General features: G+C 40.1%; 2 protein-coding genes across 2 annotated transcripts; one reads left to right on the top strand and one right to left on the bottom strand.

Moving 5' to 3' along the window:
* The first annotated feature begins 28 nt into the window (after positions 1 to 28).
* Positions 29 to 4063, top strand: LOC117865770 (uncharacterized). The gene is made up of 10 exons (XM_034750020.2): positions 29 to 1116; positions 1411 to 1479; positions 1643 to 1983; positions 2062 to 2164; positions 2250 to 2324; positions 2417 to 2546; positions 2632 to 3098; positions 3170 to 3258; positions 3378 to 3470; positions 3642 to 4063. Exons 2-10 carry the CDS (start codon positions 1450 to 1452, stop codon positions 3745 to 3747), a joined length of 1434 nt encoding a protein of 477 aa, XP_034605911.1. The 5' UTR covers positions 29 to 1116; positions 1411 to 1449; the 3' UTR covers positions 3748 to 4063.
* Positions 4064 to 6122: 2059 nt separating this feature from the next.
* On the bottom strand, positions 6123 to 20885 carry LOC117865760 (tripeptidyl-peptidase 2). Its single transcript, XM_034750005.2, has 34 exons — positions 20281 to 20885; positions 19130 to 19208; positions 18939 to 19012; positions 18488 to 18597; positions 18322 to 18402; positions 18071 to 18157; positions 17852 to 17994; positions 16956 to 17106; positions 16755 to 16877; positions 16463 to 16546; positions 16164 to 16351; positions 15587 to 15761; positions 15354 to 15475; positions 15174 to 15253; positions 14734 to 14792; positions 14284 to 14438; positions 13670 to 13848; positions 13242 to 13354; positions 13003 to 13173; positions 12730 to 12858; positions 12556 to 12656; positions 12353 to 12470; positions 11905 to 11984; positions 10380 to 10452; positions 10204 to 10289; positions 10044 to 10095; positions 9821 to 9952; positions 9553 to 9621; positions 9222 to 9314; positions 8655 to 8747; positions 8060 to 8158; positions 7871 to 7963; positions 7373 to 7522; positions 6123 to 6418 (listed from the first exon to the last, which is right to left on the bottom strand). The coding sequence occupies exons 1-34, from the start codon at positions 20636 to 20638 to the stop codon at positions 6263 to 6265; spliced, it is 4056 nt and encodes a 1351-aa protein (XP_034605896.1). The 5' UTR covers positions 20639 to 20885; the 3' UTR covers positions 6123 to 6262.
* Between the last annotated feature and the right edge of the window lie 203 nt (positions 20886 to 21088).

Raw genomic sequence — 21088 nt, 5'->3', positions numbered from 1 at the left:
AAAATTATATTAGAATTAGCTCGGGTCGGTGGCTGAACTCTTTGAATTCATGCAGGACATGAAGTTTGCGGTCGAAAAATAGTGTTGTAATTTAAACCTTTGGATTTAGTTTAAGCTCTTTCTTGAGGTTTCGAACTCCGGCCGGAGACCACGGACAGTAGGAGCACGAATAGGAAACCATGCAACAATTGTCAGCATGCACGGAACCCGTCATGAATGGCCGTGAGTTTCGTATACGGCTGTATTAAGAGTTGCTAAATAAAGGAAGAGCGCTTGAAAATTTCAAAACAATTTTCCTATTCTCGCTCGAGTAAATGCCCAGCTATTGCGCCACGTCGCCGGGTTTTACGCCGCCGGATTCGAATCCGTTACCCAGAAATTCAACCGACCTGTACAATTAATCGTCCCGATTATTTTTCCAACAAATAAAGTTAGGATAAATTCGGAAGCATGGATCCATTCGATCTCACATTCTCAGCCGGCTTTGCCGATCAATCCGCGGCTTCCTCCAATCCACGGATCCGCTTCTACCTCCTCCTTCCAATCTCCCAACTCCCCCCAAACCATGGCTGGATCGGCAGGGGGCTCCCCGTATTCACCGGCCGGCTCGGACTCCAGGGAGGCAGAGACCAGACGCGCGCGTGCCGCGTCCATCATGTGGCCCGCGGCGCGGGTGGAAGGAGGAGCGGTTCGGGTTCGCACCGTGCCTTCCGCTGGCGTTCTCGCCGCACGTGATCGCGAGGGGGCTTCGCTTCGTGATATGATCCCCGCACGCGCGCGTCTCCAGCAACAGAGGCGGCCGGGGACGAGCAGGGGGAGGAGGAGGCGGATCGATCTGCTTGCTTATAGGCAGGGTGGGGCGCAGCGGAGATGAGAGAAGTCGCGGAAGGACGCGCGCCCCCGCCCACGCGCGCGTGGAAGACGCGGGCGGCTATATATATACCAGGAGGGCTCGCACCCCCCCGCCCACGCCCGCACGCATCGTTACTCTCCCGGATCGGCGCTGTCTCCTCTCCTCGCGAGTAGGCGACGACGGCGGGGTTGCCGATCGATCGCGGCAGCGCCGACTTCGTAGCAAGATCTCTACGCGGCGCGCCGGCATCGCGATCTCTTCAGGTGAGGAATCCTCTCCCTCCCTCGCGCACCTTGGAAATTTTGCGCCGGTTCAGCCGCACGCGTACTCGCCGTGCGGCGGAGCGCGTTTAGGGCTAGATACTTCCGCCGAGTTGGGTTTTTTTCTTTCCGGAAATCATCTGTTATATGTTCTTCAGCTCTATTGTCTTACGCGGAAAAAACACTGCTTTTGATCTGTGTTCGAACTCGACGCTTTCATCGAGTTCAAAGTTCTACTGATCGATTTTATGCCTTGCATGCTTTCTCACAACAAGTTCTCTCTCTAATTTGTTTTAGGTATTCTGAATTGTGTACGATCAGCCCGATCGTGAACAGATGGCGAACAAATTCGACAACGAAGCCAATGTAAGATAAAATCGATCTTGGGTAAAATAATTTTGATCATGATCATACCATTATTCATTGATTCCAATGCTAACCTCTATTACCACTTTACTACTCAGAATTAGCCGTTTATTGGCAGATGTTTCTAACCGATGCTATTGATTCCTATGGATGCCTCCAGCAGCAATTTGAGGACGAAGAATTTGACCAAGATGACGACGACGACCTCGGTGATTTCATCGTGTATAGCGATGAAGAAGATGCTGAGATGTCGAAGCACAAGCATCAGCGGCAAGCGGAGTTGGAGGATGACATTGAAGAGGAAGTGGAAGAGGAGGTTGAGCAAGTAGAGGAGATTGAGGAGGAGGAGGAAGAGGCTCCAGTTGGGCAGCAAGAGATACTTAGCCTGAGGGAGCAGTTAAAGGAGGAAATTAGGAGGAAAAATGCTGCAATGGCTGCTGGCACCTCCAAGGCTAGCTGTTCATCATCTGTGAATCAGATGATAATGCCACCGGCGAAGGACGGGTACGTGTGCTCTTTGACTTTGAATAGTCATTCGGATATATATTTCAATTCCTGTAGTTGATGGCGAACTTTTTGCAGATATGGCACCTTCTTTGGTCCATCAAAGCCAGTGCTTGCTCGTCGAGTCATTGAAGAAGGATGCCCATCGATCATGAAAGAACGACAAAACGTGCCATCCAGAGTACGTGCAAACACTACATTTAATTACATTTAGAATTTTATCTTGCTGAACTGTAGTCATATGTATCTTGAAACATTGCTTGCAGAAAGGTGGCCAATTGGTTTCAAAGGTGCAACCTGGCACAGTTGAGAATCTGCAGAAGCCAAAGTTTGTTAGTGAGGTAAAAGGAAATCAAAGCAAGATTGACTATTCTGCTTATTGTACGGACCTCTGCATAGATTGATTTATAAACTTATGTTTTGACACATACAGGAGAAAAGAAAGGTTAATGCACTTCGTGAGAACCGAGATTACTCATCTTTGTTCTCTGATGATGCTGATACTCCACAACCTACAAAAGAGCAATCTGACAATAGGCGGCCTCTCCTTGATCCCAAATCTGGTAGGGACACTACTTATCGGTTAAACAAAAGTTAGTTTTTCCTGTTGCTGTAAATTTCATAAATATAATGCTTGTACTTATGCAGAGTCCCATGTTCGTGGGCCGATGAATTCTGCTGGTATGAGCAGGGCTTCCTTTCAGGCTCGTGTCCATAGTAAGGCAGGGTCTCCTGGGAAGGACCCTCTTGGAGACAGAAAAAGGATGGTTGCTGCTGGTATAAACGGGTCCAACCTGCCTAACATGAAGAAGAAAACTCCAGGGTTGATGAAGCCATCCTCGAATAGCCAAAAGCTACAGCCGTCAGTGCAGAGCAAGAAGCCGCAGGCGTCAATTCCTGGCCAGAGGCAGCAACAGCTGGCATCCCAGGGCCAGAGGATGCAGCATCAGTTGCAGATTCAGAGACCGCAAGGCAATGGCCGTCAGCAATCCTTGCAAGGTCGAAGGCCTGATGAATCTGTACAAGGTCAGCATATTGGACATAATGGATCGGCTGTGCTCCATGGGAGATCGAAATCAGAACAAAAGCTGCTCGGTCCTTCCTCAAAACTCAAGGTAACAGACCGTTTGCCATTAACAATACAACCATTGAGTACTTTTATTCCAACATTGGTTTACGTTTGCAGGCACATCGTCCAGTGGAAAAACGTGCAGTGAAAAGAAAATCAGATGATGGAATGGGAAACTATTCATCCATTATCAGAAAAATATTCAAGTATGTTTTTATTATGTTTTTTTATCGTGCTCTTTCACGTGGTGGCCTCCATGGGTTAGGCATTCCATATTATGAATTTTCGGTACTAGCTCTGATTTGGTGTTCGGCTTCATGTGTAGGTACAATCCTGAAAAATTTATTCCTGGCGGAGATGAAGATGACCGTGACATGGAAGCTGATTTTGCTAGTATAGAGAGGGAAGAGAGACGAAGGTACTTGGTTGCATGCCTTGGTGAAACCTTTAATTTCATCTCCATTTACATATGAGAACCGTTTTCATTTCAGCTGCATAAGTCAGACCTCAGAATGTAATGTCCGCAGCAGTACCTTAGGTTAGTTTTAATTTGCATGTCTGCTGATTTTTTTTTTGCATTGATCTTAAGCGCGGCACTTGCGAGGAAAGAGGATGAGGAGCAGCTCCGGCTGATCCAGGATGAAGAGAGGCGCGAGCGCGCGATGAAGAAGAAAAAGGTAGCACACAAGGAATAGGAGAAGCAGCGGGGCAGAAAAATGGCCCTGCCAAGCGTAGGGATAGGTCCTAGATTGTGGCCGGGTCGGCATACGCCTTTCTAAGCCTGCTCCGAAGAACTGCACAAAATTTCAAACTCAGCACTTTTCAGACTAAAGGTTAGGTTTTTGCCTTATTGGTATGTAAGTTAATTGGCCGTGTGGTTCTGATTCCGGGTTTATTCGCTGTGCGTGTGTTGGTGTTGCCACAAAATTCTAGCGTGTATGCAGCACACTGCTGGGCCAAGGCCCAAGGATGCACAAGCCTTATTTTGAAAACCATTGTTAAAACTAGAGTATTTCAAAGTTAAAAATTTTCTCAAAAATACGACATAGCATAAATTTGCTGTTTTGCTGAACTAAATTTAAAACTTCGACCTTGCTATTTTTGACCATCCGAAGTATGATATTTGATTGGGACGACACATAAATGACACATCATCATGTCTCCAGCCTACAATCTCTACTACACCTTGGCATAACTACGATCATGTAATAAAATCGTAAAACCTACCTTCCATGATTGAAATTGTGGCAATGAATATTAATAAAACTTCGAACATTTACTTAAAATATCTATATAACTAAATTTATTTTCTCCACTACTTTTTAGAACTATATATGCCAGCAGACGAGTGTAGCGCGACACGAAGGCGTACCATGAATGCTTTTGATACCGAGCTGATATGACCCAGCATGTAATACCGTCTAGACCCGAGGCGGCACGAGCGGCGAAAGGGCAAGTCCCACCTCTATTCTGGAGGCCAAGACTTAACAGGAAGGGTATAATATTTTTTTTGGTGTGGTCGTACGTTCTTTTGTTGATTCGATGTGTTCAACAGTTTGCTATTAATGTAACTGCAGCTATTGCTTAATGTTTAAGGCCCCGTTTGTATCCCAAAACTAACCTTTAGCTCTCTTGTTTGAATGTCAAATAGAACTAAACACAGTAGGTAAAATTGCATAAATGCATCCCTAAGTGGTTTCAAGTTTGACATTGCAACCATAAGCCATTTCATTGCAAATACCTACCCGATTACTAAATTTTGTTGCAAAAAACCACCCCAATGGGTGGAAATTTAAACGAATCAACCCGTTTTCACCGAGATAAAGCCACTACATACCGAGATAGCATAGTCAAACTTGCCCAAGTGCTTGCATTATGTTCATTTACCAATTCACATTGAATTTTTTTTACAGATAGTGGAATCTTCTTAAAAAATATCAAGAGTATACTACTAGAAGTACCAAATTTCAGTAAAGATAACATTGGCGGTTGCTATTTTTGAAAATGTGTTCAAATTTCAGTAAAGATAACATTGGCGGTTGCTATTTTTGAAAATGTGTTCAAATTTCAGTAAAGATAACATTGGCGGTTGCTATTTTTGAAAATGTGTTCAATCGGTTAAGTTTAGGCATAATAGGTAAGTATTTGCAACAACATTAAGTAGGTGGGTGGATGTTTGTAACAAAATGATTTATGGGGGTAATGTCAAACTTGAAATGGCTTATAAGAGTGTTTATGCAATTTTACCAACATAGTAGGTTAACTGCATAGATAATGACTCCCTCCGTCCCGCAAAGAGTGTTTATCCTAAGTCAAACTATTTTTAAGTTTGTCCTAAGTCAAACTATTTTTAGTTTGATGAAATTTATAATGAAGAATATCAATATTTATAATATTAAATAAGTTTGCTATGAACATATATTTCATAATGAATTTAATGAAAGCATTGCTAGACATCAAACATAGGATTGTTTGACTTCGGACAGAACTAAAGGGACACTCTTTGCGGAGGGACTAAGTCACCTATTTTTAGTTTGATCAAATTTATAATGAAGAATATCAATATTTATAATATTAAATAAGTTTGCTATGAATATATATATTTCATAATGAATTTAATGAAAGTATTGCTAGACATCAAACATAGGATTGTTTGACTTCGGACAGAACTAAAGGGACACTCTTTGCGGAGGGAGTAATCGATAGTTAGTCTAATGTTAGTCTTAATTAGCCTTTGACTACTCCATATTTAGTCCATTAGCGCACCCAAGGCTCGCTTAGCCATCCAAAAGGGCCCCAACTCACTCTGCTTATATTTCGAGACCAACTCCGGGGACGCAATCAATGCACCCCTAACAGGAAACCGGAAATGTTTTGGCACGACAACGGCCATGGCTACGTCAGTGCCCATTGCACAGATGCTCCGTGCGCAAAACTATTGATGCCGCCACCGTCCAAACGTCGTTTGACGGTCTGACCCTAAATATGTAATAGACCACCTCGGTCTTAAAGTCAGGATTGCTCGAAAGATGCTAAACAAACAAAAAAAGAAAATAACACAAAAATCATGTAGCTCGCCTATATGCCCTTTATATTATTACTATTTAAGAGAAAATGCCAAGTAAATGACCATCGAAACAATCAACTGATGTAACAATGGCAACAATTGAACTGGTTCTAGAGAATGATAGTAAAGATATGGGTTGAAAATCAAAACGGAGGCAGAGTTGGGGGAAAGCGGACTTGCATCCACTGCTTTTCGTAGGTTGAAACATGGCTCCATCCCATTTCCTCGATCAACTGGATCTTCAAATCATAGAGCTTTTTCTTCTGTTCAGATTCATTTTGAATCAAGTCATTTAGAACCTGGACATCATGAAAACAGCCAATATTAGCACAAAGCTTAGATGAACCTTGAAAAAACAAAACCTAGGGACAACAGCGGTAGGAAAGTTAACAAAAAGACTTAAACAAAGTAGAAAATTAAATGTGGAAGGCCCAAAACTTTCAGGGTCCTTCAGATTTATCGACTTTGTTCTGAAATTTCTATGTTATCATCCCTGTGTTGCTCAATTGCAACTACAACAACTAACTGAATTTGTATGACAAATTATCGTTGCTGTAATGACAATTGATATAAATCCCAATGTAGATTGACGCAAATTATGCTCAAATCAAGAGTAGAATCAAAACAGAAACATGTAGTAAGACTAATAAAATTATGCAAGACAAGAAGACAGTCAGCTCAGACTAGAGACCAACACCACAAGGGAACAACATTTTGTTTTCTAAGGAATAAACCTAAAATTTCATCACTTCACATGTGTTATCCAGTGAAAATAAATAGAGGGATCACTTTTTGACTGCACCTAGCCATGTAAGCTAGCTAAAATACGCAGAAGATGTAGTGCATGAACTACAGGAATAGCAACCACTAGATCATGGTTTATAGTTACAGGTAAGTTTTCTTTTCTGCAATACCTACAAGTTTTCACTTGAACTCGCAAGCATCCAATTAAACAATAACTAATAGAAAAAGTCATCTTTATATATTATTATTAAACGTAGGTGCACGTAAGATATGTTACTCCCTCCGTCCCAAATTATAGGTCGTTTTGACTTTTCTAGATGCTTAGATATTATTATGCATCTAGACATAGGGTATATCTAAGTGCATAACAAAGTCTATGAATCTACAAAAACCAAAAGAACCTATAATTTGAGACGGAGGTAGTATTCTGCAATGTCTACCCATCTTCATGAATATAATTAGAGGATACTGCACTTGCAAATAGTAGGAAATTGGTAGGCAGAATATACCTTCAATGCTGTACCAGGCCTTCCACAGCGTCTCTCACGCAAGACAGTCAGAGTGCCATATTTAGCAGATTTAGCATCAACCCATTTAATCAATTCTTTGTAATTTTCCTCAAAAATATCTTTAGAAGATGCCTCGATAGATTCATCAGACTGTCACAAAACAAGGATTTGAATTATGACAAAAATGCATGCTTTTGAAAATTCAGTTGAAAAAATATGACACCAAGAAGAATAAATTGGAATACCAAATGGATGCAGTATAAAAACAATCCACATATTGGCTGAGCAAAAAGTAGAAAAACTAATCTTGTTATACTTCGCAATGTTGATATAAGGTTTTCAATAATTTGAATTTCAGAAAAAAAAAGAGAGATTAATAGTAGAACATTAATGAGCAAGATACATCTAAGCTCCAGGTTTTGACACCATGAGTAAGAAATATTAAAAAAAAAAGGCATTTAGGTAAGGAATCATGAAATGCAAAGTAAGATTCTGCACCTTTAGTGACTCAATCTCTGCCAATGCGAGACCCTTCTGGTATAGTGCATCAGCGAACTGATCCCGTGTTTCTTCCAGTTTTTTCTTAAATTTCTATCGTGGAGTAAAATATTTAAGGTAGTCAGCATTCAGCAGGAGCTGGTACATTTTCACTAAAAAGGAACAAAAACAAAGTACTCATCCAATTACCTGGGCTTCTTCGTCTTCGGGGTCCGAATTTAGATATAAATACTTTGCAAGTTCCTCTTTATCGATACTGTCCACAACCTCATCAGCTGCAGTAATAACCTGAACACCAAAATAACAATGTGAAAAAAAGTAGTGGTGAATTTTTTTTTTCCGGGGTGGTGATGGGTGGGTGGGGGTGGCAGTAGGGAAAGCCCTTAATAATGAAAACGAGCTATGCAAAAGTCAAGTGAGCCAAGATCACTCCATAAGAGTAAAGCGAAAAATAAGAAGCACGAAGAAGAGAATTCTAACACAGCTCTCATACTATGCTGCTGCAGATAGGTTTCCTTGGAAAAATCCATTCTCCAGTTCCGGAATACAGGTATGATTTGTCTTACCGCTAGCAGTGAGTTTTAAAAGGCATTATCTAAATGCTTTGCACCAATCACAGAGATGGCAGATGGCATTAAACAAGAAGCACAGTTTCATCTGAGTACATCAAATTTGTAAATTTGTTTAAACTTTGGTATGTTCAGAAATTAGACATAAGATGCAGAGCGCCTTCCACAAAAATGCACGTCAACATAAATGAAAAGGAACATTAGTTAGTAGTTACCTCTTTTTCATGGCCAATCTTATCGTCATTTGCTTTCCGGAGTACACATTCCAAAATCTTAGCAAGCAAGGGTGTATATTTTGGATATTCTGACTGCAGCATGCCAAGAAAGGTTAACTTAGTTGGCATTGCAAAAACAAAACTGATACAATATAACTATGTACAGTTTATGATTTTGACAACAGAAAATTGAAACAATTAATTTTTTGTGTAAAGCAGATAAATAAAGGACCTTCCAAATTTATGTTAACATGATGTGTAAAATATGTAACAAAATAATAAAATCGGAAGAAGGATGAGTCATTCAGCAGTAACTACATCTGAGGATGCTACAAAAACATCACAAAAGGAAATAATAGTCCTTGCATGTAAGATTGCCTAAAGTTTCAACTAGAAAGGAGAGTTGACATATAGTTTTTTGTTCTTAGCGAAAACAGTAGGAGAGTTGACATATGGTTAACAGAGTATTAGACAAGTGATATAATTTGTGCTATGCAGAATTTGATCTTTCTGACTACAACTAATCAGAAGGTAAATTGTTATTAAGAATTGTATGTCAACGCCTACCTTCAGAGATGCAACAAGCTCCGACCAGGCAGACTTGTCCTCCTCAGTTTCTTGCTTAAGGCTGGAAAGAAACTTTATCTTGGTGTCCCGAACCTAGTCATGCAATACATAGTAAGGATTGTGATATTCCCAGGAGTTTGAATTGCAATAAGAGAAAACCCGTAGTTATTATTAACCTAAAAAGCACAATTCGATCATTATTTCCATGTAACTGGAATCCCCCCCCCCCTCCCCCCCCCCCCCCCCCCCCAACCCACCCCCCAAAAAACAGGCAGCAAACACCACCCCCACCCAAATAAAAAAGAAGGATTCCAGTTAAGTGCGGACCAACCTCCTCAACTAACTGCTCAGATATGCTCTTTGTTCCAACTGAAACCCCCTTTTCTTTATCATCATTAACCTGCGAAAGCATAATCATATTGAATACGCTGAAATATGAATGAATGAAAGTATGAAACAAAATACATTGAACATATGAGGCAAATTATAGAGCACAAACATGTGTATAAAAAGTATTGGGACTTTATGGTTCCAGAAAGGATCATCATAACAGCAACCTTGGTAGAAAATAGGGAGCTGACAATTTAATTTGGTGTTACCTTTGATGGTGGAATGCTATACGAGATATTGTAAGATACTGGAGCATGCTGTTTTTGGTCATCTTTCTTGTTAAATGTGCTTACAGTACCATAGGTTATGGACCCAACCAAAACAGCCCCAGGTGGAGCATTCTGCAGAGCAATCAACAGATAACACAACAGCAAAATCACATGGCTGAGGGTATTGATATCTAACCAAAATATATGTCAAGAGGATATATACCTTTGGGAGTTGTTCTCTAGATGGAGGACTCACATAGAATGCTTCAGGTTCTCTGAAAATGTAAAGAAATGTTGCAACAAAGTGTTATTATAGTAACATAATAGCAAACATTTGAGTCGGAAGCTAGTAAGATAATAGCAAACATTTGAGTAGGAAATACCCTGGAACTAAAATTGTGGATCTGAAGGTGCCACTTCCAACTATAGGGCCATCAGGTTCAGAGTAAAAACTCAATGGAATGAAATCCTGTGATAAGGTCATAACATCTACATCAGCCATGTTGGTAGTTGCTAAATCATTATTCGAAATGTGAAACATCAGTATTAGATGGGATACCTTTTTATCTAGTTTCCTCTCAATAAACAGAACCAATTGCTTGAGTTTCTCCAAGAATTGCACATTCTCATGCCTACACCAATACATGTATTAATAAATAAACCAGAGACCATGATACATGAGATGGTTTGCAGCATCTGACATATGATAACCCTGCAAACATATCATAAAAAGGATTTCCATGCGTTGACATATAAAAGAATGTAGTGTATTTTTTTCGTTAACACAGAATGTAGTGTGTTTAAACCACAACCAGAACGCGAAGTTAGTATTTAGGGCATGTTTGGTTGGTATACTAAGGTTGCCACCATTTGCCACAAATTTTTTCCAAGCTAGCCTAAGGTTAGCTCATCAAATTGCTTGCCACACTTTGGCTAGCCTAAGAATCTTGCCACACCTTTTTTAAGTCGTTGATGTGTGGGGCCAAGCTAAGAGAAAAGGAATCTTGCCATAGTTTGTGGCTAGAACCAAACAGCTACTAAGTACTAACTTGGTCAAACTTGCCTAACCTTAGGCTTGGTTTGGCTTCAAGCCAAACAGCCCCCTAGTAACTCAGAACAAGAAGAGCATGAAAATAATGCACAACTTACCCTTTTAGGTAAGAAGACATAAAAATTAACCCTATCTTTGCTCATCTTGTGGTTAAACTCTCCACTTGTGGCCCGGAGGTCCTGGGTTCGAACCAGCCTCTTCGCAGAATTTTAAAAGAATTTTGCAAGGGTAAGGCTGTCTAGGAATTCCCTTCCCCAGACCCCACCTTGTGTGGGAGCTTTTGCACTGGGTAGCCCCCCCTATCTTTGCTCATCTAATTAAAGATTCATCTCTTGTATCCTTATCACTGTCAACACTAGTCAAAATTTGCACCCCGACAATCTTTTTTTCTTCTTTTGTAGAAGGATTTAAAGATGTATAGCAAGAAAAACAAGAGGAAAGGAGTTGCATGTGAGTAATAGGAAGCTCAATCTTTAGTAAGCAATAATTTTTGTTTTCTATAGCCATAAATCCAGTGCATGCCATCGGGGAAGTTCCTAACTCATAATTTGCCAGTGGATAACAATTACTCCATTTTCAATCGGCGCCATATCCAGATAGGAAGCTCAATCTTTACTAAGCAATAATCTTTTGTTTTCTATAGCCATAAATCCAGTGCATGCCATCGGGGAAGTTACTAACTCATGATTTGCCAGCAGATAACTGATAACTCCAGTTTCAAACGGTGCCGTCCAGATAGCAAAGGACATCTAGCAATAGCATGGTGTGAAGAGATTTGAAATCCGATGGTAGAGTGAGACATGACTAATTCAGTGGTAAATAATCGATGTCAATATATAGGTTGTTATAACTGAAATATTCAAGTTTCAAAAATCAGTATCAACCGCTTGGAATAAATTAAGATTCAGCAGGCAGGTTAGAAATCTCGGTCTGGGTAACGTACAATCAACACATTTACATATTATTAAAAACAAAATGAGGCTAAACAAATATGAGAATGCATAGAGATACCTAGTAGGTGGCAGAGATTTACCTTATGTACAGTTGCAGTGTGTATTCTCCTTTTGAAAGTTTGACATAACTAGGGTAGACATCGCCAGAAGAGTAAACACGCTGCTTAATGCAAAGAGAACAGTTCTGTCATTTTTTCTGCCCCCTATGTCCACAGCCACAGTTCTGTGGGAAAAATTGACCCTACACCAAAATTTAATTGACTAACTACACCATGCATTACTTGAAACTTCCATAGTTTATCTCGCATATTAGTAAAGTTGTGTTTCAAAGAAGAGTGGAATGAGAGTGAAAACACAAATAATAACTCAGATAATTTTACAGGTACATCCATGCAGATCAGGGAAAAGATGAGAATGCTTTAATCAAAACCAGAGAAATAATCAATGGATAGAATATCTAAATTCCCCATCACTGAAGAGGGACGAATAAGTTAAAGAAACAATTTTCTGAAAGGAAAATAAATGCACCTTGTTTGAATCTGAAATTCTATAAAACTGAGACTCAAACTTGTTGTCATATATTCTGTTGTTAAGTAGTGGCACGTGGGGCTTTACTTCAGCACTGTCCTCCAGTTTGAACTTGTAACTGCAGAAATTCAGTCAGTCAAAGAAAGTTAAAAAAAGGTCCTGACAAGAATGTAGAGCTATGTCAGAAGCAAATATCAACTCACGTTAAGGTCAGCGCAATAATTTGCTTGCCAGAGGGTAATCTATCACGGTCAGTGGGAAGTGAAGAAAGATTACACTCCACAGGTCGATAAGGTGTCTTGATCTGCAAGCTTAAAAATCAATATATGGAAATAAAACTGAAACTCTTCACAGGCTTCTACAGATTCTCGACTTACCTTGTTAAGGGTGGCAACAGGAGCAAGCTTCTCTGATGCTAGAAGTGATCTAGCAACTATACGCAAGGGTGACTCACTGCCATCAAGGGCAATTACTTTCTGATCAATGCATATTCCGTGGAACACAATCTGCAATTTGAAATAAATGTACTCAGCATGGAAACAGATGATATTAACGAGTGCCTCACAACTAAATTTACAAATCCATCTAGGAGCCCAAGGATTAAGGTTGATCAGGAGAAGAAAAAAAACTATTCATGTAGATAGAAGTACCTCAAAATCAACACAAGTAGGTTCGTGGCTAGCAATTCCACTAGACCAGAACTGGGCTATTGACAATTCCAAAGTTAAGCCACCTTCTACAGGAAAACTGAAATTTTTTGAAGAAGGTGAAGAGAAAGTAACAACAGCCTCCCATTTGATAGGTCGCTTCAGTGGACAGATCTGGCATATTTGATGTTAGATATTGCATCTTAGAAATAGGAACTAAGATAAAATCTTATGTGGTTTACCTGAACAGTGTCCAAAAAGAACCTTCTAGGAGTATCAAAAGCTGATGTCCGCATGGTAACTTCTGCCCATGAAGCTCCAAAAGGCACATTTATGAACCTCCTTTCAATATGACCTGTAAGCAAGGAAAAATATATAGGTAACCAAAATAGATGGAGTTTATTAAATCTCTAAACTATATAAATAGAAATTGGACAAATATAGTGTGAGCAAGAGTTCCAAAAAACTCATGAAAATACTAGTTTCTGAACAAAATGCACCGTGTGAGAGAGATGGGGGTTGCACCATTTAGCCAGTGACCGGCTGAATAAGTAAATACTTTGGCAGACCTTTATAGGCAAAAATATAAGCATCCAAAAATAATTTGAGCACACGGACATATAATTTAAGAAAAAATAAAAATTTGTAAGAATGTGACAAAAATGAGTACCAGATCTAAACGAAAGGTTTGTAATTGACAATAATGGTGGCTCTCCCAGTAGAGTAATAGGCTTTATTACAGTAATTGGCACGCGGAAAATGGGCCCACGCCACGGTGCTTTGTAATCTATGCCATAAACTTCATAATAGTGAAGGCCACTGCTGATATTAGCAGGATTGACAACAATGCTGCAAAAAGGCAAAGCAAAAACAAATCAAGAAGTTTCACTTGACAGAATTAACATCGCATATTGATCAAAAGATTCTGATTTACTACTAGCGTGCAAGTCTAAATTGAAAGAGTATGTGTTTCATTCGCCAGGTTTATGGTTTGATATGAAACTACATTTAGCATTCAATTGAAGAGCTTTTACATGTTAAAATGCCATGTGCTATCACTTCAACAGAAGTCTGTGATAATAAGTTAATAACCACAGTCCATTAGCAAAATCATCTATTATCATCACTAATGGCCATATGATCTATATACACCAATAATTATATTTTTGTACATGTTCACATAAACTGAAAATCTCAACAAGTATGGAAGAAACATTATATTAAAGTTCGACAAATGAAAGAAAAAAATAGAATCATCTAGCTGCATAGACAAAAGGTACCAACTTGAAACTGCGCCCATTGTTTGTCACCAATATATATTCAGGAATTTGAATAACAGAGGTATCAGTTGAATGCAGCTGCAGGCACTCCTCAAAAGGAACCAATTGCTCCAGATTACTGGCATCCTCATGAAATTTAGGGTCAAGTTGAACAGTCCACTGAAAAGTGAAACATGATTCTAGTTATGAATATAATAGAAACTTATAGAATATAGATCACACTCTTTTGTGCTGCCCTACCCCTACAGAGGAGAAAAATAGAAAAAAAAAGTTATAAAAAAGAAGTTATAACTTTTTTAATATTAAAGAATCCTACACTTCTACTATCCTATTACAGAAGTAAAAGCACCATCTTCCTTTGGTCAATGACACTGCTGGCACCTCCAGCCTCTTTTCCAGAAAGGAAAAAATACAAGCATGATAGGGTAACTAAAACAGGTTAGCAGGAACTGACCTCACTTGTTTGGTGACATGCATTACTCCCCCGAAGGTATATTCCTCTTAATTTAGGAACTGCAAGGCGGACATGCTGTCATGTTATCCAACTCCAACACATAATATATCAACTGAACATCAATAAATAATACAGATATTTAAGCTTGTTTGTCAATAAAAGCAATAACAGATGTTGAGATATGCATCATTATTCAAGACTAGAAACAATATAGAATTAAAAAACATGAAAACATCATACACAGCCGCATGCAACATTCCATTACTACAAATGATAACTTCAAATAAAGCATAAACATGATGCAAATTAGAGAAGTTTTAGTGAGAAAAAATGACTAAAAAGAAAAGAAAGGGAACCTTAGGATTTGATCAAATGAGATTCCAAGAACACTTGGAAGAAGATTTATTAGATTAAATACTAAAAACAGATAGGGCACTTACTTGACTTTCCAACTTGAGTGATTGAGATTCTATAAGAAACAAGTGGCAACTTCTTCGCGTGCTGTGTATATTCAAAAGCCCTGCCAAATCAACACTATGACGTCAACTGAAATTTCAACCCCATCAGATCACAGAGGTTTCCTCACAAAGCATAACATGGAAGAGACAGCTGCAACTAACCTATCAACTTGCAAAAGCCCATTTCCTGTAGTCAGTTTCTCCTCAGGTGCATTACTTATACATGCAGCTGTATTCTCAATTGCTTTCCTTACAGAATAAGGGCTTAATGGAATGCCTTCGGCCTGAAATATATTCCAAATTAGAAGAGCTAGTACCGTTTTGTCTTGCTTTATCAAGCATAAAAAAGGTTAATTGCATTGCATTAACAAAAAAGAAACATTGGCCACACAAACCTTCATGCCGCTAACAAGAAGAGCTACCCCACCACAGGCAGAAGGAGATGCCATGGAAGTGCCATTCATAAGCATGCGAGATTGAAGCGTCCAAGTTGGTACAGGAGCAACTGCCCCACCAGGTGCACTAATGGAGACACCAAGATCCCCATCAGCAGTAGGGCCTCGGCTAGACCTTAAATGTCCATAACAGATTCAATGTTACTGTCTAAAAGCAGGCACGGTTGTAACAAAACAAATGTCAGTCAAGCCAATTAAAGAATCTAGAATTTGCCACCTATCTTATGAGAATCAAGCAGAAGCAATACCACAAGAAACCTTTTTCTTGCATTCTTTTATAACAATTACCTTCACTAGGAGTCTAGGACAAGTATAATATTTGTGCTTTGGTTTACTTTCAAAGAGAAAGTAGAAGCTAAGCCCAAGCAAACACGCCTGATGTTCAATTCCACGGTTGTACCAGACTTATTTTAATTGCACAATATATATTTTCATCCATAATAAGATGACATAACATGAAATTGTTGGTCAGGTGTATCATAAAATACCATGAAAGAATTACAGACTAACAACATACCAGGTGTATTCCATCCCCTCAGCTGGTGGTTGTACAACACAGTGAGCTCCAGCAGCCATAGCTGGTGAAACATAAGCACCAACACCAATTATGGTTGTACTAGTCCCACCAGGAGCACCAACAGTGTTTAAAGCAGGTCCACTGTTTCCAGCACTACTAATGAATATAATACGATGCTTGTCCACAACCTGTGAAACAATATAGACTTTCAGCTACATTTCCACAAGCATTCTAAGATAGAATACTGGAACCCAAGAATACATATGGATAAGAAATAACAATGTAGTAAAGGATCTCACCTCATTAGAAAGATCAATGAATCTGCCATAGTCAGGAAGAATTGTAGGCTCTCCATAGCTCATATTAATCAAATCACATTTGTGCTGGATGTCAGAATTTAAGGAATCAGTTCATGGAAAAAATCGTAAGATTCAATGGAGTGCTGAGGATGTTTTAGTCGAATAGGTATTCCTCAACCATTAAGCACTTCATCAGGATGTGGTATGAAGGTATTGTTCAATTGACCACAAGCAAATGCATTTTGCAATTCACACCAATAAATAATATACAAAATGGCAGAAGTATTTTTACCTCTACTGCAGCTATCAAGGCCCTAACCAGGCCTGTCCCTGTCTCCATTGATCCTAAGCGGGTGTCTCCAATCTTGCACGAAATCAATTGTGCTCCAGGTGCAACTCCATTCAGCAAAGGTTCCTGTGCAAGAACATATCAACACAACAGTGCCTTTCACAATTTTCATATAACGAGAAGCCGATGATTAAAGTAACGTACATCTGGATGAAATGCAGCAGCAATCCCCGCGACATGAGTAGCATGCGGAGAGCAGTCAGTTACTATACTAACGAGGTTCCCATCATCGTAAATGTTTGCTACAAAAGAGCAAGCATCTAATTTGCTAAAAATTGCATATTTTCGTTCAAGCCTGCAAAAAAAATATAGTAGATCAGACATTCATATGATATCAGAAACATATTGCTCAATATAAGAATGACAATGGGTACCAAACAGAAGTGAAAATAAAGATAAAAGGTTATGTTTGAATGGCTAGTCATTCAGTAGACATCTAAACTGCATATAAACCTGAAGCTAGATAATACGGTCATATACAAATATGAAAGCAGCCAGAAGCCCCAACCACAATAAGGGGTACACTAGTAACGGTATATAGAAAGTCTACAAAAATAGAGTTAGAATGATCTCTGGTTAAGGCTTAGGAACAAGTAGAGCTTACATTCCGGCATACAAACATTCATGCATATAGGTGCATTAAAAACCTTCTTTACACTAAAACTGGCTCCTAAGATACAGAGTTCACACTTTGACACCAGCACTATAAAATTAGAGTGTCATATATTGAACTAGAAAATCAACCATTAGATTCGTTCATTTGAATACTTAATATGCTTTCATTAAACACTTCCTTTTTGTTCAAAGGGTGGACGTTGCAAAACCATATAAAATTACCATGGAAAGAGTATTTATTAGCACCCTTTAGAAACTAGAAGACTAGAATCATTGGTAAATGAAATACAATTCATTCAAACAACATGCAGCTAAGCATGGGCTATACACTACAATAAAACAAAGCCAGGATAAGAAATGAACAAGAACTGTGTAAGGGACTACTGCATCTACTTAACAACACAATAACACAAAATTAACCATACCTGTAGTTTGTCAACGGAACAAAGTCTGCTAGTTTTCCGCCATTATTTTTACCCTCAAGGGTTTGGGTATCAACAGCAACCCTCCAAACATCACCATCATGCCATGCAACAATATCAATCACAGGTCCCTTGTCATCATAACCCTACAAAAACAGAAGGAACACATTACACTATAAGCCAGCTAGAAAAGTTCCCGCGCATTATATGTGTTTTTCTTACTTCAGCTTGTTTCCTCAGGTAATCAAGTCTGCTTTGCAAGTCTTCATGAGCCTTCTTCAGCGTGGCATCATCAGGCTTAGTGTGTTTCTGCAGCCATTATCATCAAAGGTGAGAACTTCTGAATGTGCAATTAACAATGCACCCTGCAGCAGTACTTGTCTACACTGCAAAGAGCTGAATGCAGTACATACAGTAAAAAAGCAAATAAGCAGGAGGGGAGAATCAATGTTGCAATCAGAATGGATGTGAACCTTTTCAAATTCATTCAGCTGCTTCAGAGCATCAGAAATTGCTTCCTGGTTTTCCTCATCCCATTTCTTCTTTCTTTCTTTCTGAAGTAGTGGTGGGTAAATGCTTGTTAAGATCTCAACTTCAACATAAAAAATTTAGAATGCAGACACTGAAAAATAAGTTTACCTTCAATCGAGATGTAAGTGTATCAGTAAACAGTTCATATATCAATTTACAGCCAACATGCCACTCTTGAGAAGGGTTCTTCCACGAGGAGTTTACAACCAAACGAGCACCTGGGTGCAAACAGAGCTTAGCATATCAGGGAAGAACAGGGGAATGCCAATCAGAATATGGATCCTACTGGCGACATAGCTTTGACAAGACAAGGAACATTCAACCAATAGTAAACTAAAATATGACTGGTAGATGATGCCTTAAGAATTTATATTGTACATGCTAAAATTAGGGCAACATGACAAAATGAAAACCTCAACAGCCTAGTGTCATAACTCATAGCAAGTAAAAGTTCATGCTCCAAAACATTTTTACTATTTCAAAAAAAAGTTAAGCATTTAAATTCTACCTTTTGAGAAGAACAAGAAATAACACAGAATCTAAACACAATTTGACCAACCTGAAGCACCAACAATAGCACCATCAGCATCAGCTTTCACCACTTTGGATGTGTCAACATCACCACTACCGGTGCTGCATTTAGGAGCATAAATGTACTTGAATCAATGAACACATCGTTCAAGAGAACTTGTCATATAGAAAATAAAAGGACAAGAACAGATAAGCAGATGCTGGAAATGTCAATAGTACCAATCAATAACATCAAGGATTTTAGGTTTTCCATCTGAAGTAGTCTGCAACCCAGCAGCAGCTGGATCAACTCCAGAATCTGTCACGTTTACAAGTCACATCAGCACAACACAGCTAGGAGAATCAAAGCCTATCAAATGCATAGAATTGCTCCCAAAATCAAACCTGTCGTAGATCACCCAACTACCCTAGACTCAAGCTGTGCCCAACTGCCCATGCTTTGAATTCATTCTTGCCTAAACAATAAACTTTCCAGAGGAATATCTAATGCAGATGTAACAGCCTCTGACTAACTGTTTATTTATCTTAATATTACCAAACTATGGTTGTTTATTTTAACAAACTTGGTAAAACAAACACTCATGAAAACAGGTAAATGCTTATCTGAACCATACAGCAAGTAAGCAAAGGAACCCCATAAGCTGCAAGCAGGATTCTATAAAAAAAATATATCCTGCCAAATTCAATTGACTCCACAGACCATGAATCTCATATATAAGACAAAGGTCACACTATAAGTGCTAGGTTAAGCCACAAATATCGAAAACACAAATATGCTCCACAAAATTCAGAGAGGCTGTAAAAGACTTTAACTAGTAAATAAAACCCACAGAGCCCAACTAAGGCCCCGTTTGGAGCCTTAGGGCTAAACTTTAGCCCTATGTTTAGATGCTAATTAGGAGGACTAAATATGAGCTAATTGTAAAACTAATTACATAAGTCGTAGCTAATTGGTGAGTAGAATCCATTAGTCCTAATTAGCATCTAAACATAGAGCTAAAGTTTAGCCCCAAGGCTCCAAACGGGCCCTAAGTTGATAAATACAAAAACCCTGCAGTAACAGAGAAAACTCAAGCTACACGGTTCAGTAACCACTTAAACACTGAAAGAGTGCAAGCCACACAAAGCTATGAACCAAACCTCAGTGAACTCCACTCTTCCATTGACGACATGCGTATGATAGTATCACCTACTTAAAACCTTGAGCCCAACAGATCGCACCGAACACCTCAATTGTACCACATCGGCGAAAACACCAGCCTCCAGGCTCCGTGTGAAGTCAACTACAGCCAACCCAACCCATAGGGGGCAGCGCTAAGCAATTTTACGCATCGGCTGGTTGGAGAATGGAGAGCAAGGGGGACACTCACCGAAGATGGCGATGAGCGCGCCGCGCCCATCGTACTCGGGGTGCGCGGCGAGGAAGCGGTCGACGCCGATCTCCTTCTTCGGCATCAGCGACTCGAGGAAGGAGGGCTCGGTGAGGCGGAACCCACCCGCGGGGGAGGCGGCGGCGGTCGTCTCCTCGGCTGGCGGCGGCGGCGAGGAGGACGACGAAGGCATCGCGGTGGCCGCGACGCCGCTGCTCGGGCTCGGGCCTCGAGTCGTAACCGCCGCCGCGACTGCGCTGGTGGTGGTGCCGAAGTGGAGTGGACCGGAGCAGGCGGAGACTGCGAGGAGGAGGCGCATGTGGGCGTGGGCGACGGGTTTATGTAGCGACGGCCACATGATTCAGTCCTGCACCTCACGTTTCCGGGATTTGAGTTTTTAATTTGAAAGTTCGTCGACTTTATAATCGTGGAATCTGCGTGGAAAGCTTAGCTTCTGAAAACGATGATGAGGTGATGAGTGGGAAATTGGAGTGGAGATACGAGTAATGCTGCATTGGAGATTTGGAGCTGTGGAGCAACAATGGAGAGACCGTGCCGGCCGCCCGGTGGCTCTTGCAGTCTGGCTGGCGGCCGGTGGTTGGCTGGGGCTGATGGAGCGTGGCGGGTAGGCGGGCTAGCCGCTAGCCAGGTGCTGAATAGATAATCTGGGTGCTATCCTAGCAAAATAGCAGGAAAAATCGCGGAGGTATGGGGAAAGGCAAACTGGATCCATAAGAATTCATAGTTCAAATCATCACAATTTTGAAATTCCCACTTCAAACATGAAAAAAAATGCGGCCGTCAAATT

Source organism: Setaria viridis, chromosome 1, assembly GCF_005286985.2.
Source record: "Setaria viridis chromosome 1, Setaria_viridis_v4.0, whole genome shotgun sequence".
NCBI classification, from domain to species: Eukaryota; Viridiplantae; Streptophyta; class Magnoliopsida; order Poales; family Poaceae; genus Setaria; species Setaria viridis.
This window is presented reverse-complemented; position numbering and strand designations above follow the sequence as displayed.